This window comes from Saimiri boliviensis, chromosome 5, assembly GCF_048565385.1.
Source record: "Saimiri boliviensis isolate mSaiBol1 chromosome 5, mSaiBol1.pri, whole genome shotgun sequence".
Taxonomy (NCBI): Eukaryota; Metazoa; Chordata; class Mammalia; order Primates; family Cebidae; genus Saimiri; species Saimiri boliviensis.
In genome coordinates, this window is record NC_133453.1 from 31,044,887 (window position 1) to 31,058,766 (window position 13,880).

The window sequence follows — 13,880 nt, forward strand, 5'->3', positions numbered from 1 at the left end:
AAAACTAGAATGACAGCTTTGTATATTTGTACAGAAGTTTTTTGAAAATATTTCCATTTACTCAAATGTTATTTATTTTATAGACATGATATAAAGGAGTACACAGTTGCTTTTAGTGTAGGATTTTGTCGCAGTGAAACATCAGAAGGCACAGCTCCTCAGAGTGCTTCTGATTATGCTATTTTTAATGAGAATGTCACTGTCATGCTAATGAGTTTAGAAGCTGGCAAGAATTCTGTTCCTGCAATTTTTTTCTATCTGTCATTACATATGTACTTATTGGCTTCTTTTATAGATTTTGTTCCTCTTTCCATAATAATCTATGGATTAGTAAGAAATGCTAACTTTTCTTTTGGTAGAGTGCCCAGCAACAACATTAGAAATATGACTTTTAATAACTCAGTACATGGACAATATTGGTTTTTACATGGTATTCTTAGAACCAGCACCCTTACTCTCTGTTAATCATCAGGCACTCTTGTCTGATTTATCAAAGGAATTTTCCACAAGAAGAGACAAAAAACACTATCTCTAATTTATTTTATTTCCAATTATATACTGTAAGCAACAATGGAAGAAACACAGACTCAGGAGTGAGAGTCAGAGAAAAAGTAAAACAGGTCACTGAACTTGGGGTTTGACAGTCTGGATACTCTGTGTTTAAGTAAGAGCAAAATTCTGGCTAAGTTTCTTCTTTCTTTCTGTATCATACTTTGCAAATATTTAGAAAAGCAAGTAAGAAAATATACTTACTACTGGAAACCAACATGCTCAAACTCTGTAAGTGAAGATTATGCTCATAACTCTTTAAACGAAAAGACATTTTTGAATGTTTTAGATACCTGGAAAGAAAAAGTTCTCCCCAAACTCTGGAATTAAGTGAGGAGCTAAAAACCAGGAAGCAAAAACCATACCAAGGAGAAATCAGTATGGAAAGGTGTCGTGGGATTCCAAAATTTTAGCTGCTACTGGATAAGTTTTAAGCAAAGAAAATGAATTGTAAAAACAAAATCACCACTGCAGTAAAAAGCCTGGTGCTGCTATTTTGGAGATCCTCTGTTAAGAATGAGACATACAATCATGAGTTTGGAAGGGAGTCAACAAACTAAATAATGAGACTCAAAGGGGAAAAATGTCTACATTGACCATTCCAGGATGTTGTAACTAAGCAACTTAAATTAAGTCCACAGTTTATAAAGCTTAAAGGGCTACTCAAAAAATGAACTTGTCTGGTATAATACTATATGTCTAAATAATAATTTAGATCCCTATGTCTCATCAAAAGCTAGAAAAATGCCTCAGGGCTATGTTTATTCATCTCTTCCTTCATTCATCAAATATTTATTAAGTGAGGCAATTTGTTAGGTATTAAATAAAACAAAGTTGAGTAAGTTGTTATAGTACACCAGTACCTTTGTTTAACGTGCCCTGGTAGACTATAAACCCACATAACAAAGATTACTGCTTGGCAAATAGGAAGGTGAGAGGGGCTAGGAGGTTTGCCCAAGGTCGCTCAGCAGGATTCAAACATAGGATGTCTGATTGTCTATGTCTGTGTTATTTCTCTCAATGAGCTTACAGTCTATTGAGGCATGCAATAACATAACAAAAGAACTCATTAACTATTAACTCAAAAGAACTCACTTTATTAACTCATAAGATAGATTAAATCCAGTTCAGAAAGAGAGAGTTTTATTTTAGAAGATTGAGTTCTAGGATATTAAGTGAATGTTTCCAAAGTGCAGCTGGCAATGTAGGCCTGGGATCTGAAAATTGCTATGGTTAGGGAAGTCTGTACTTACAGGCTACAGTTGGAAGTATAAGAATAAATGTAACCCTGATGTAAGTTATATAGGAAGAAATCAAGAGAGATCCTGAAGAATATCTGTTTATGAGGAGGGAAGAGACAGAGGATCAGGGAAGGAGACAGAGAATTGGGCACAGAGATGCAAAGAAATCCTGGAGCGTAATGTTCTCAAAAAGATAAAGGACAAAAGCCAAAGGTATGGGCAGTTGGCAGTGTCAAATGCTGCAAGAAAGATAGAAGACATTTGTCCTGAAAACACCTGTTTGTGAAATCTCTTGGTCACAATTTCCCTATAAACCTGATACTCTCTAATGCTCAGTACTTAATGGTTTTCCCTCCTGTAGGAAGCCAAAGAGATGATCAACTGTGACTGCTGTTTCAGAGCAGCCTCTCAACAAGGCCTTCCTTGAATAAGATAGGTAATAAATGGGGGCGGGTGGTGGTGAAACATCTCTCCACATTAAAGAGATTACTGGTGCATCTACGTATCCCATGATATGCATTTCACTGATACTGCTTGACTTCTATGAACTTTTGTGCTTAATGCTATTAAAACCAAATATAATTAAATGTAGGATAAATACAATGGCATCACATAATAAATTATCTCAGTGATTTACAAAAATAGACATTACATAGAAGAAATTGTGTCTTCTTATATATATATAATGTATAATAGAAGCCTGAAAAGGGCAGTGCTAAGTCCTGATTATCGACATTAGCATTAATAAAATATTCTGCTCCATCATATCACACATATGTATATATATACACACACACATATATCTATACATATGTGTATTTTTTAAACAAGATGTCTTTACATAGGAAAGAAAATCCAAAGAACAGCAATTAAAGAATGAAACACTGATAAACTCATAGAATGACTGCACACGTAATGAATACAATTCACACCTTTTGAATAACTTTGACATTTTGCAAAAAAGAATTGGGTAAAACTAGAGGAATAACACCCTTAGTTGGTAAGCACATTGGTAGACACATTCAACTAAATTATTAAGGGAAATTATAATAGTTATCCCAAGTAATCTTTAAGGAAACAGAAATATATGGAACCTCTTTGTGTTTATGTTCACCTCTTCCTAAAATTAGCATAAACAATTTGGTCCTCATGAATTTTCTATTCTTCACCTTTTTTCCTTCTATGGAAAAGAAGTTGTAGTTACTTTAAGGGTCCATTTTGTTAGAATTCCTAAAGAAGTTTCATTCTTTACTTTAAAATTTATTCAGTTACTCATATGCGTACATACGAATGTATATGTGCGATTTCCAAAGACTTTCAGGCAACGTATAGGAGGCACATCAACAAAAGAGAAAATTCCATTAAGAAATTAGAAAAAACCATGTCTTGCAAAATATAAATTAGAATAGAAAACCAAAATAAGACTTAGTATTTGACAATTGTAGCAATGACTTTCAAAAAGATAATTCTTGCACGTGTGTAACTACGTAACAAACCTGCATGTTCTGCACAGGTACTCCAGGACTTAAAGTATGACAAATTTAAAAAAGATAATTCTTGATGAATACAGCAATTAGAAGCAAGGCTTTGGAATCTAATGTGGGAGATAGAATATTGGTTCCTCCACTTAACTATTAATAGATATGTAAACTTTGGCAGGTCGCTTGACCTGTATAAACTTCAGTTTTCTTAACTGCAAAACAGAGATAGTAATGTCTAGCCTCGTATATTTATTGGGATGATTAAATGAGTCGTTTATTTTCCCCCAAAGTGTTTCCTTCAGTATCTGGTACATAACAAACACTCAATAAATTGTCTTCAAAACAAACACAATCAATCAAAAATGACTCCACTTCACTCAAGCATCCTAATTGTTACAGAAGAAAACCGAAAGCTCACATCTCCCCATTGGTAGAAGAGCTTGGCCGCATTCCACTGCAGCTTCTGGTTTCGCTTGTTGCCCACAATGGGAGAGCGTCCCCTGGAAAGGCCTTTCTTGGTGATGTTCACATGGTGCCCTTTCATCCACTCTGGCCAGTTGCCACGGTTGCAGCGGTGAACAAAACGAGCACATTCCAGGAATAAGGCTGCTCTGGCCACCACAGGCGCTTCCTAAGTAGGGTTGTTGAGGAAAGAATAATCTGGGATTAATGAACAATAACTTTAAATTGCTCTTAAAGGGAATTACTGTGTACTTTTATTTTATTTTCCTCTTCTGTTTTGATTTAGTTTGGCCTTATTTCCCAGGGTGGTGTCACTATGGTCAACACAGTAGTGAGAAATCTGGAAAGCAAAACCCCCAAAGAAAATTTGGATCTTGAAGAATTAGACATTTTAAGTAGGTTTCTGTGTTGCTTTCTCCTTCTCAAGAATCTTAAGTAATTACATGTCTCCAACTTTGTATATTTAAGGGTGGCAGAAATTTGAGTGTTGAGTGAAAGAGCTTTTAGTGAAGTTTTAAATATGAATCTTTTTTCAAACCCTAAAATTTTACATGGGGCAAACAAATATTCCATTTCTAGAATTAGTCTTATTTTAACCAAGTGTCAGAAGTAATTTTGTACTAGCAATAGTCTTTTGTCTATAACCATCCATATGTTTCAAAAAGGTACAATTGCTTCTGCACATTTTGGCTATTAAGTAAAGGAGTTCAAGACTAGCCTGGCGAACATGGTGAAACCTCATCTCAACTAAAAATACAAAAAATTAGCTGGGTGTGGTGGTGCAAGCCTGTAATCCCAGCTTCTCAGGAGGCTGAGGTGTGAACCTAGGAGGCGGAGGTTGCAATGAACTGAGATTGCCCACTGTACCCCAGCCTGGGGCACACAGTGAGACTCCATCTAAAAAAAAAAAAAAAAAAGAAGAAGCTCAATCTTGTCAATCTTGTTGAATTAAGTCTTTTTTTTTGTCATAAATAACTGGTTCTACTTAAATAGACATGGTTTTAATTGAAAATGTTTGATAAAGAGGAGATTAATGGATAAATGAGAGAGCATTTCTTCAGAAAAATATGGCTCCACCTTGTCATGTGAAGATGTGCTTGAAAAAAAAAAAAAAAAGAAGAAAACGTCTTTTAGAATCAAATACTCTACTGAAATCTTTGAAAGTTAAAAAAAAAAAAAAAGAAGCTAAGGAAAGAAGTGATGTGAAGTTTTCCATAGAAGGTCAATAGATCATAAGAAAATACATGTCAATTATCCATGTGTATTTTGACTTGTGTCAGTTTTAAAAAAATACATTACAATATTATTTATCACTTTAGGATTACTAATAACCATAGGTTACTCAGTAACCACCGATTTTTGAATTGAAATAATTTTTAAAAATCATTGTAATCAATAGTATTCTTAACAATGTATTGATCCACAAAGTTAAAGTAGATGCTAATATAGAGTGTCAATTACATGCCAGTTAACTTTTACAGTTATATATATAAGATCCCTGTGATCTATAAATAATATCCCCCATTTAAGATTTTTTTAAAATGAGATATAAGTTGTTCACTATCATATAGCATTAAAGCAGTGAATATAGGAGCATAGGATTCGACCCCAGATTTCACTGATGCCCAGGCCTATGCTAGTTTCTCTTCGGTACTTACATTGTCTTAATTTATTCTCCCATAAATCTTAGTAAAATATAATTTGTAGAATGCAAGTAGAAGTTAACTATTAATATTTCAAGTGGGACATTAGTCCCATGTACTATTATTTTCTAAAACATAGATATATCATTTTCCCATTTTCCATTGTTATCTATTACAGGCTCCATCCACCTTAACCATGTAACGAATAAGGATATCCAGGCTTTGGGATTTGGGTCCTCCTTTTCAATGCCATCTCAAGTGATTGACGATCAAATTATGTCAACCTAGTTGCTGTCTCCCAAATATGACATCTTCTACCATTCCATGTGTTGTCTCATGGTTTGCAGAGCCTTGAAACTCCTTCTTCATCCAAAAATTTTGTATTTTTAAGATTCAGGATTCAGTTAGTTACCTCCTCTGAGAAGCCTTTTTAAATCCCTTCCTGGTCAGGCAAAGCTGATTACTTTACATTTTCGGGTGCCAAAGTATCCCAAACACACTGGATGATTCAAGGAAATTAGTTCCTTAAGCATTTCTTCATTGTCTATATCTTAAATGCAGCCATCAAAAATTACAATAAAAACATATTTACGTAGGGACTTAATTTTACAAAGAACATAAAAAATTAACCTATGTGAAAGACAGAATGCAAGATGAACACTAATGGTGAGAATCTATCCTTAACAAAAACTGGATACTAATGATGAAAATCTATCATCATCAACTGCATGAGGCCAAGACTAGGAAGCAGGTGATAGGGACGGAAAAACTTGAGATTGCAAGGAGTCAGATAACCTTCTGCATTAAACCCAGTAGTATTACAGTGCCATACCATATAGATTAAATATCTACATTATTTCCTGCATTAAGTATTTATTTCACTAAATAGTTTGGAATTCAAATATGTGTCTGGTAAAGGTTGAAACATTTGTCTCTAAAACAGAATGTCAGTTTAGAGGTCAGGTAAGTGATGCAAATTTATTCTTAGCCTGTCACAGTATGACACATTCCCAATATAAAGCAACATGGATTCAAAGCTTAATGACAGGAAGACATAAGTAACACTGCTGAAATAGCATTATATTGTGAACATTGGCTCCTTCAAGAATAACACCAGTGAAACTTAACCTGGACCATATGCATGAGGTAAAGGATCATTTTATTGCCTCTAAGTGTTAGATGGCAACTGAGAGGATTAATAATAGATGAATGAGCAATCCAAATAGTGATATGTGAGGCTTCCTATATAGATTAGTTTGCCTTTTTTAGATAAAAGAATTCTTAAAAGATATTGCTTAAAACTTAGTTGTTTAAGAAGTTCAAGGCATTTTTGAATCAAAACCAATTTCAGCTCTCCTGCTCTCAAAAACTTCTCATGATAAAATGCAGATATTATCAGTTATAGACTGTGGGAAATTTTGATCTAAGTTTGGAAATGAAATTGAGATCAATATGATAATAATGCTTATTACTATATGGCAAAACAATAAGGGGATGGTTGGTTATTATCTGATGAATTTGATGCGTGTAAATAGCCAAACCCATTAATGTTTCGAAATGTGACTGTTTGCATCAAGGATGATGACATAGAGTCATTCAAATATTGTCTTTTTATTATATATAATCCTTATTAGCCTAGTGGATGATGGAAGGCTTAGAAATTCTGTATTCAAGAGGACAGTGAATAATACCAATTTCTGAGGCTATTTTAGTATGTATATTACTATACTGAAAATTCAGGGTGATGTTAAGATACAAAGATAAGGGTGCTAAGGTCCAAAATCATTAGTTAGCAACAGCTAATTAAGTTTGCTGAGTTTGCAATGTGTGTCAACAGAATTCAAGGAATTCTAGCGTGAGTGCGGCTAGGAAGAATTGTTTTCATTCAATTCCTTTTAAAAGGTAGTTTCGAAAGCATTGCTTTGAGGGGCAGGGTTCTGGAATACCTCGGACAAAGGATTCCTCCTGAGCAAAAACGAAAGTCAATTTTCTCTCATTTGATGGCGCTTACCTCTTATGGCTCAGTGCAATCTGAAGAAGCAGCAAAAGATGGAGGCATGACATAATGGATAGGGATGGATTCACATCACAGAGAAAAACAGCACAAATGGAGAAAAATGAATCGGAAGAATGCTGCATAGCTGAAAAGAACCACAGAGTATCAGAGGCACAGTTACAGGTGAACATTTAAACAAAATTTGACACCACTGGAATACCACAGAGAATTTGCTGGTGGTCCTAAAAGAAAATTAGGCATATTTAAATTTCTTCTTTCTTATTGACATTTCAGCTCAGATTCCTTTTTATGATCCGTGATGTCACAGAGAGGCTTCTATTCCATTATATTATAACTTTGTAGTTTACAGACAAGCAAGAATCAGTTTTAACTGAGAAGGCAAAATATTAGATTGAACCTATGAAACTTCTGAATTTGAAGGTCAAAAATAGTCATATCAGCGATTTCATATGGTTCAATCTTGTATAAGGTATTCTCTGCATTGGTTACAGCGTTGTCTAGTTAAAATTACAAAAAGTCTAATAAATGTCATTAAACAGCATGGGGGTCTCTAACAGTCTACAGCTAGAAAACTTCAAGATTCTGGCTACTTTCCTTAACTTCTTTGCCATTTTTTCCTTGAATTTTATAAGATCATTATGTATACTGAATACTTCCTTTATGAAAGTGAGGCAGATAATTTAGATACTAATTTCAGCAGCTGTGCTTTATTTTGCCTGGGGACCTAGAAAATATTGTTGCAAAGATATGATGGTTAATTGAAGCTTATAATTGCAATACATTCATTTCCCTGGAGGAGTATATCTAAGCTTACTATGTGCGAAGAAACCTTGACTGATCCTGAAAACTCATATAACACTGGACGGAAACTAACTGTTTTTAAAGACTAAATATTTTATATGGGCCCCTGGGGAATGACATAATTTTTTTTATTGCCTTACAAAATAAAATATAAAGTTGTTGCTGCTGCAGGATACCTGTTTATTTACAACCAATGGGAATAAACAGTTATTGTGGGTCTTAGTAAGTATTGGAAGGTTCTTTGCTAGGGGGTATATACTTCTGAGTCCGTATTTATTACTTAGCTTGTATTGAACTCTCTGCCTGACTGAGATCAATAAATAACTGACTCACTGCTAACAGGCTGCCTCCATCCCTGCCCATTTCTACAGTAGCTGTGAGTAGGCTGAAGACCAACATTACAGTTTAGTACATGGTCTGGAAAGTGAGTGATTTTAGCACTTACTCAGATCGTGCTAATATTTTGGCTATTTTGAAAACCAAATGAGGACTTCTGTTTCTGGCAATATGATAAATTAAGAGTAAAGAATTCATTTGGTTTAGAACACCTGAAATGGTGGGTAAAATATCCAAAAATGTCTATTTTTATTTTGCTTTTGTTTCTAAAGTGAGATTGAAGTCAACGGGAGAGTAAAAATTACAAGAAAGTGGAATTCTGGGGGTGGGGGTAGGGATAAACTAGATATAAATATTTGTTCTGAAGGTTTCTGATGACTAGAGAGAGATTAGATGGGCTTCCAATGGGCCACAAGTTAAGAGTCAACACAAGTGGTGGTCGGGTCATGTACTCCTCTGTCATAAAGCCAGGATCTCAGGTAGGAGCCTCCCTCAGTGTACAAATAAGAAAAAATCTGCTCCAAAGGAGTTGGTTTGCCTGACAAGGTTTGGCTCTGCATAGGACAGAGGGGGTTAAAAAAAAAGGAAAAAAGTCTTTTGTGAGAATGCTTAACAAAATCCCACATTCTCATAAAAGTTTGGAGCCCCAAGAACGGGCTAATTTCATGCCCTCCAACCCCAAAAATAATTTTTAAAATGTTCTTAGAATATTTCCAGGTGTCTGACAAAAATAAATGAAAATTATCTCTGGTGAAATACTTTATTTAAACAAGTACTTCTCAAATCTTCGTATTTGAGCCTAGGAGTCACTTAGGAAGATGGATAAAATTAATTCCTTGGCTCCATCCCCAGATATTCTGATTCAGGAGATCTATTGTAGGGCCTGGAAATTTGCATGTATCACATGCTCACAGGTGAAGCTGATATTGCTGGTCCACTGAAAACACTACTGCTAACACAGGTCTTAAATAATTCCCATAGATAAAGTCCCAAGGAATGAGCTACATTATATTTCAAAATAACTAGAAGAGAAGGTTTGGAATGTTCCCAACACAAAGAAATGATAAATGTTTGAGGTGATAGAGATTCCAGTTATCCCGATTTAATCATTATACATTGTATACATATATCAAAATATCACATGCATTCCATAAACATGCACAACTATTATGTAACAATAAAAAGTACAACATAAAATAATCCAGTATGAATAAGAGTTAGAAGAAATAACAAAGTGCAGAATAAAGTTCACAAGGACTGTAGTTATTAGAATCACAGTGTATCAAACACATTTAAAAATAAACGTGAGTATTGAAAGTATGATGAAGGAATCAGATGATCCAAGCTGATTAGGAAGTTTTAAAACAAAATTTAAATAGAATTTTTACAAATAAAAAAAATAGTATTTAAAACTTAAAACTCAATAGACTAAAACACAGATTATATCAGGTTTTTCCAAATGCAATGCTATTGACTGCTTGGGTCAGATGATTCTGTGTGTGTGTGTGTGTGTGTGTGTGTGTGTGTGTGCGCCAGGGTGTATTTTGTATTATGGAATGCTTACCTGCATCTTTGGTATTTACCCAATCCCCAAGTTGTAACAACTGAAAATTCCTCCAGATATTGCCAAATGTACCCTGATGGGCAAAACTACCCTTTGTTAAGAACCACGAGATCAGACACAGTTGAATAGAAAAGGTGAAGTGGAAAACATATCTGATAAAATAATCCAGAACTTAGCATAGAGAGAGAGAGAGAAAATGAAAAATATGAGAGGTTATAAAAAACAGAAAATAAAATGAAAATATCTATCTTACATTTTTTTCAATTTACAGATGGAAAGATTAAAGAAAATGTGAAGGACACAATATTGAAAAGGTAAGTCAAGAATTTTTATCATAAATATCATATGTCAATTATGTAATTCAAGTACCTAATAAACTTCAAATACAAAAAATACTAAGAACATTTTAGTAAAACTGCAAAATATAAACAATAAAGGGAAGATATTCAAAGTGACTACAGTGAGAGAAGGGCAGATTATCTATGTTATTATTGTCAATTAAGCCATAAAAGAATGAGATAATGTCTTTGAAATATAGAAAGACAATGTCAGCCTATAATAACAATTCTAGCAAAAGTATCTTCAAGTTGAGATCAAAATAAAGACATTTTCTTTTTTTTCCCTGTAGATAGCAACTGCTATAGATTCTTTTATTTGTTTATTTATTTAGTTTTTTTTTAATTGCATTTCAGGTTTTGGGGTACATGTGAAGAACATGCAAGATTGTTGCATAGGTACACACATGGCAGCGTGATTTGCTGCCTTCCTCCCCATCACCTGTATCTGGCATTTCTCCCCATGCTGTCTCTACTCAAATCCCCACTCCCCACCATCCTTCACCTATTTCCCCCTGACAGACCCCAGTGTGTGATGCTCCCCTCTCTGTGTCCACATGTTCTCATTGTTCAACACCCACCTGTGAGTGAGAACATGCAGTTTTTGATTTTCTGTTCTTCTATCAGTTTGCTGAGAATGATGGTTTCCAGGTTCATCCATGTCCCTACAAACGACACGAACTCATCGTTTTTTATGGCTGCATAGTATTCCATGGTGTGTTATGTGCCACATTTTCCCTGTCCAGTCTATCATTGATGGACATTTGGGTTGGTTCCAGGTCTTTGCTATTGTAAACAGTGCTGCAATGAACATTCGTGTGCATGTGTCCTTATACTAGAATGATTTATAATCCTTTGGATATATACTCAGTAATGGGATTGCTGGGTCAAGACATTTTCAATTAAACTGTAGCTGAGAAAGCTACTGCCAATTGTCACTAGAGACACTTCTGAGATAATCTTAGAAGGAATTTCTAAGATGCAAGAAGAAATGGTGAACAAAAAATATGTTAAATTTTGGGAATAAATTTAAAACTCACTTTCTGAAAAATCAACACAAATAATGTCTAATTTGTGAATATTAATGCAAAAACAAGATAGAACTAAATCTTGAACAACAGTTGTTTGCAGATGATATGATTTTATATGTGGAAAACTCCAACATGTCAGCCCCAAAACTCCTTAAACTGATAAGCTATTTCAGCAAGGTCCCAGAATAGAAAATCATTGTGCAAAAAATCACAAGCATTCCTTTACACCAATGGTAGACAAGCAGAGAGCCAAATCATGAGTGAACTCCCATTCACAATTGCTACAAAGAGATTAAAATACCTAGGAATACAGCTAACAAGAGATGTGAAGGACCTCTTCAAGGAGAACTACAAACCGCTGCTCAAGGAAATAAGAGAGGATACAAACAAATGGAAAAACATTCCATGCTCATAGATAGGAAGAATCTATGTCATGAACATGGCCATACTGCCCAAAGTAATTTATAGATTCAATGCTATTCCCATTAAACGAACATTGACATTCTTCACAGAATTTGAAAAAAAAACTATTCTAAATTTTATATGGAATCAAAGAAGACCCCATGTAGCCAAGACAATCTGAAGAAAAAAGAACAAAGCTGGAGGCATCATGCTACCTGACTTCAAACTATACTACAATAACCAAAACAGCAAGGTACTGGTACCAAAACAGACTTATAAACCAATGGAGCAGAACAGAGACATCAGAAATAAGACCATACATCCACAACCACTTAATCTTCGACAATCCTGCCAAAAGCAAGCAATATTCACTAAATGGCACTGGGAAAAATGGCTAGCCATAGACAGAAAACTAAAACTGTACCTCTTTGTTATATCTTATATAATAATTAATTCAAGATGGATTGAAGACTTAAATGTAAAACACAAAACCGTAAAAACCCTAGAAGAAAACCTAGGCAACACCATTCTGGACACTGGCATAGGCAAAGACTTCATGACAAAGACACTGAAAGCAATGGCAACAAAAGCCAGAATTGACAAATGGGATCTAATTAAACAAAAAAGCTTCTGCACACCAAAAGAAACTATCATCAGAGTGAACAAGCCACCTACAGAATGGGAGAAAATTTTTGCAATCTGCCTGACTGACAAAGGTCTAATATCCAGATTTTACAAAGAATATAAATAAATTTACAGGAAAAAAAAAAACAACTCCATCCAAAAGTGTGCAAAGGATATGAACAGACACTTCTCAAAAGAAGACATTTATGTGCTAACAAACATGAAAAAAAAAAAGCTCAACCTACTGATCATCAGAGAAATGCAAATCAAAACCACAGTGAGATACCATCTCATGCTAGTCAGAACGGAGATTATTAAAAGTCAGGAAATAATAGATGCTGTTGAGGCTCTAGAGAAATAAGAATGCTTTTACACTATTGATGGGAATGTAAATTAGTTTAACCATTGTGGAAGACAGTATGGTGATTCTTTAAGGATCTAGAACCAGAAATATTTGACCCAGCAATCCCACTACTGAGTATATACCAAAAGGAATATAAATTATTCTACTATAAAGATGCATTCACACATATGTTTATTGCTGGACTATTTACAATAGCAAAGACATAAAATCAACCCAAATGTCCACCAATAATAGATTGGATAAAGAAAATGTGGTACCACACACCATGGAATAGTATGCAGCCATAAAAATAATGAGATCATGTCCTTTGCAGGGACATGGATGAAGCTGGAAGCCATCATCCTCAGCAAACTAACACAGGAACAGAACACTGCATGTTCTCACTCATAAGTGAAAGTTGAACAATGAAAATACACGGACACAGAGAGGTAAAAAGCACACAACAGGTCCTGTTAGGAGACAGGGGAAGAAACTTGGAGGATGAATCTATAGGTGCAGCAAACCACCAGGGCACACATATCCCTATGTCACAAACCTGCATGTTCTGCCTGTGCATCCCATTTTTTTTTTTAAGAAAAAATTTAAAAAATTCATTGATTTTATACTTGGTTAAATAAGCAGGTGATTTCTATAAACATAAAGGGAATATAATAATCTACAAACTAGTAAAGGAAAATAACTTTTAAAATGTGAAACTCTACCAAAGCAAGATAAATAAACCCTAACACAGAATCTAAAAGAAGGCATGAAATTGAAACAAACACACACTGAAATAATAAAAAACATAATAAATAAAAATGACAGAAGTGAATCTAAATACGTCAGTAATCACAATCTGTACAAATGGACTAAATTTTCTAGAAAAAAAAATTGTTTAATTGGTGAAAAAAGTTAAGTATAAACTTTTTTCTTTGTTTTTTTCTTTTTGGAAACAGGGTTTCACTCTGTTGCCCAGACTGGACTGTAGTTGCATGATCTCAAGCTCACTGCAACCTCCATTTCCTGGGTTCAAGCTATTCTTATGCCTCTG

The 13,880-nt window shown here is 34.6% G+C and overlaps 1 protein-coding gene across 13 annotated transcripts in view; it reads right to left on the reverse strand.

The window, feature by feature from the left end:
* Nucleotides 1-13,880, reverse strand: part of UNC80 (unc-80 homolog, NALCN channel complex subunit) — a 225,708-nt gene that overhangs the window by 120,527 nt on the left and 91,301 nt on the right. For all 13 annotated transcript variants that reach the window (XM_003925592.4, XM_074399089.1, XM_074399092.1 and 10 more), the window contains exon 23: nt 3,690-3,902. In XM_003925592.4, the coding sequence (XP_003925641.1) occupies nt 3,690-3,902 (213 nt within the window). The remainder of the gene's footprint in view (nt 1-3,689; nt 3,903-13,880) is intronic.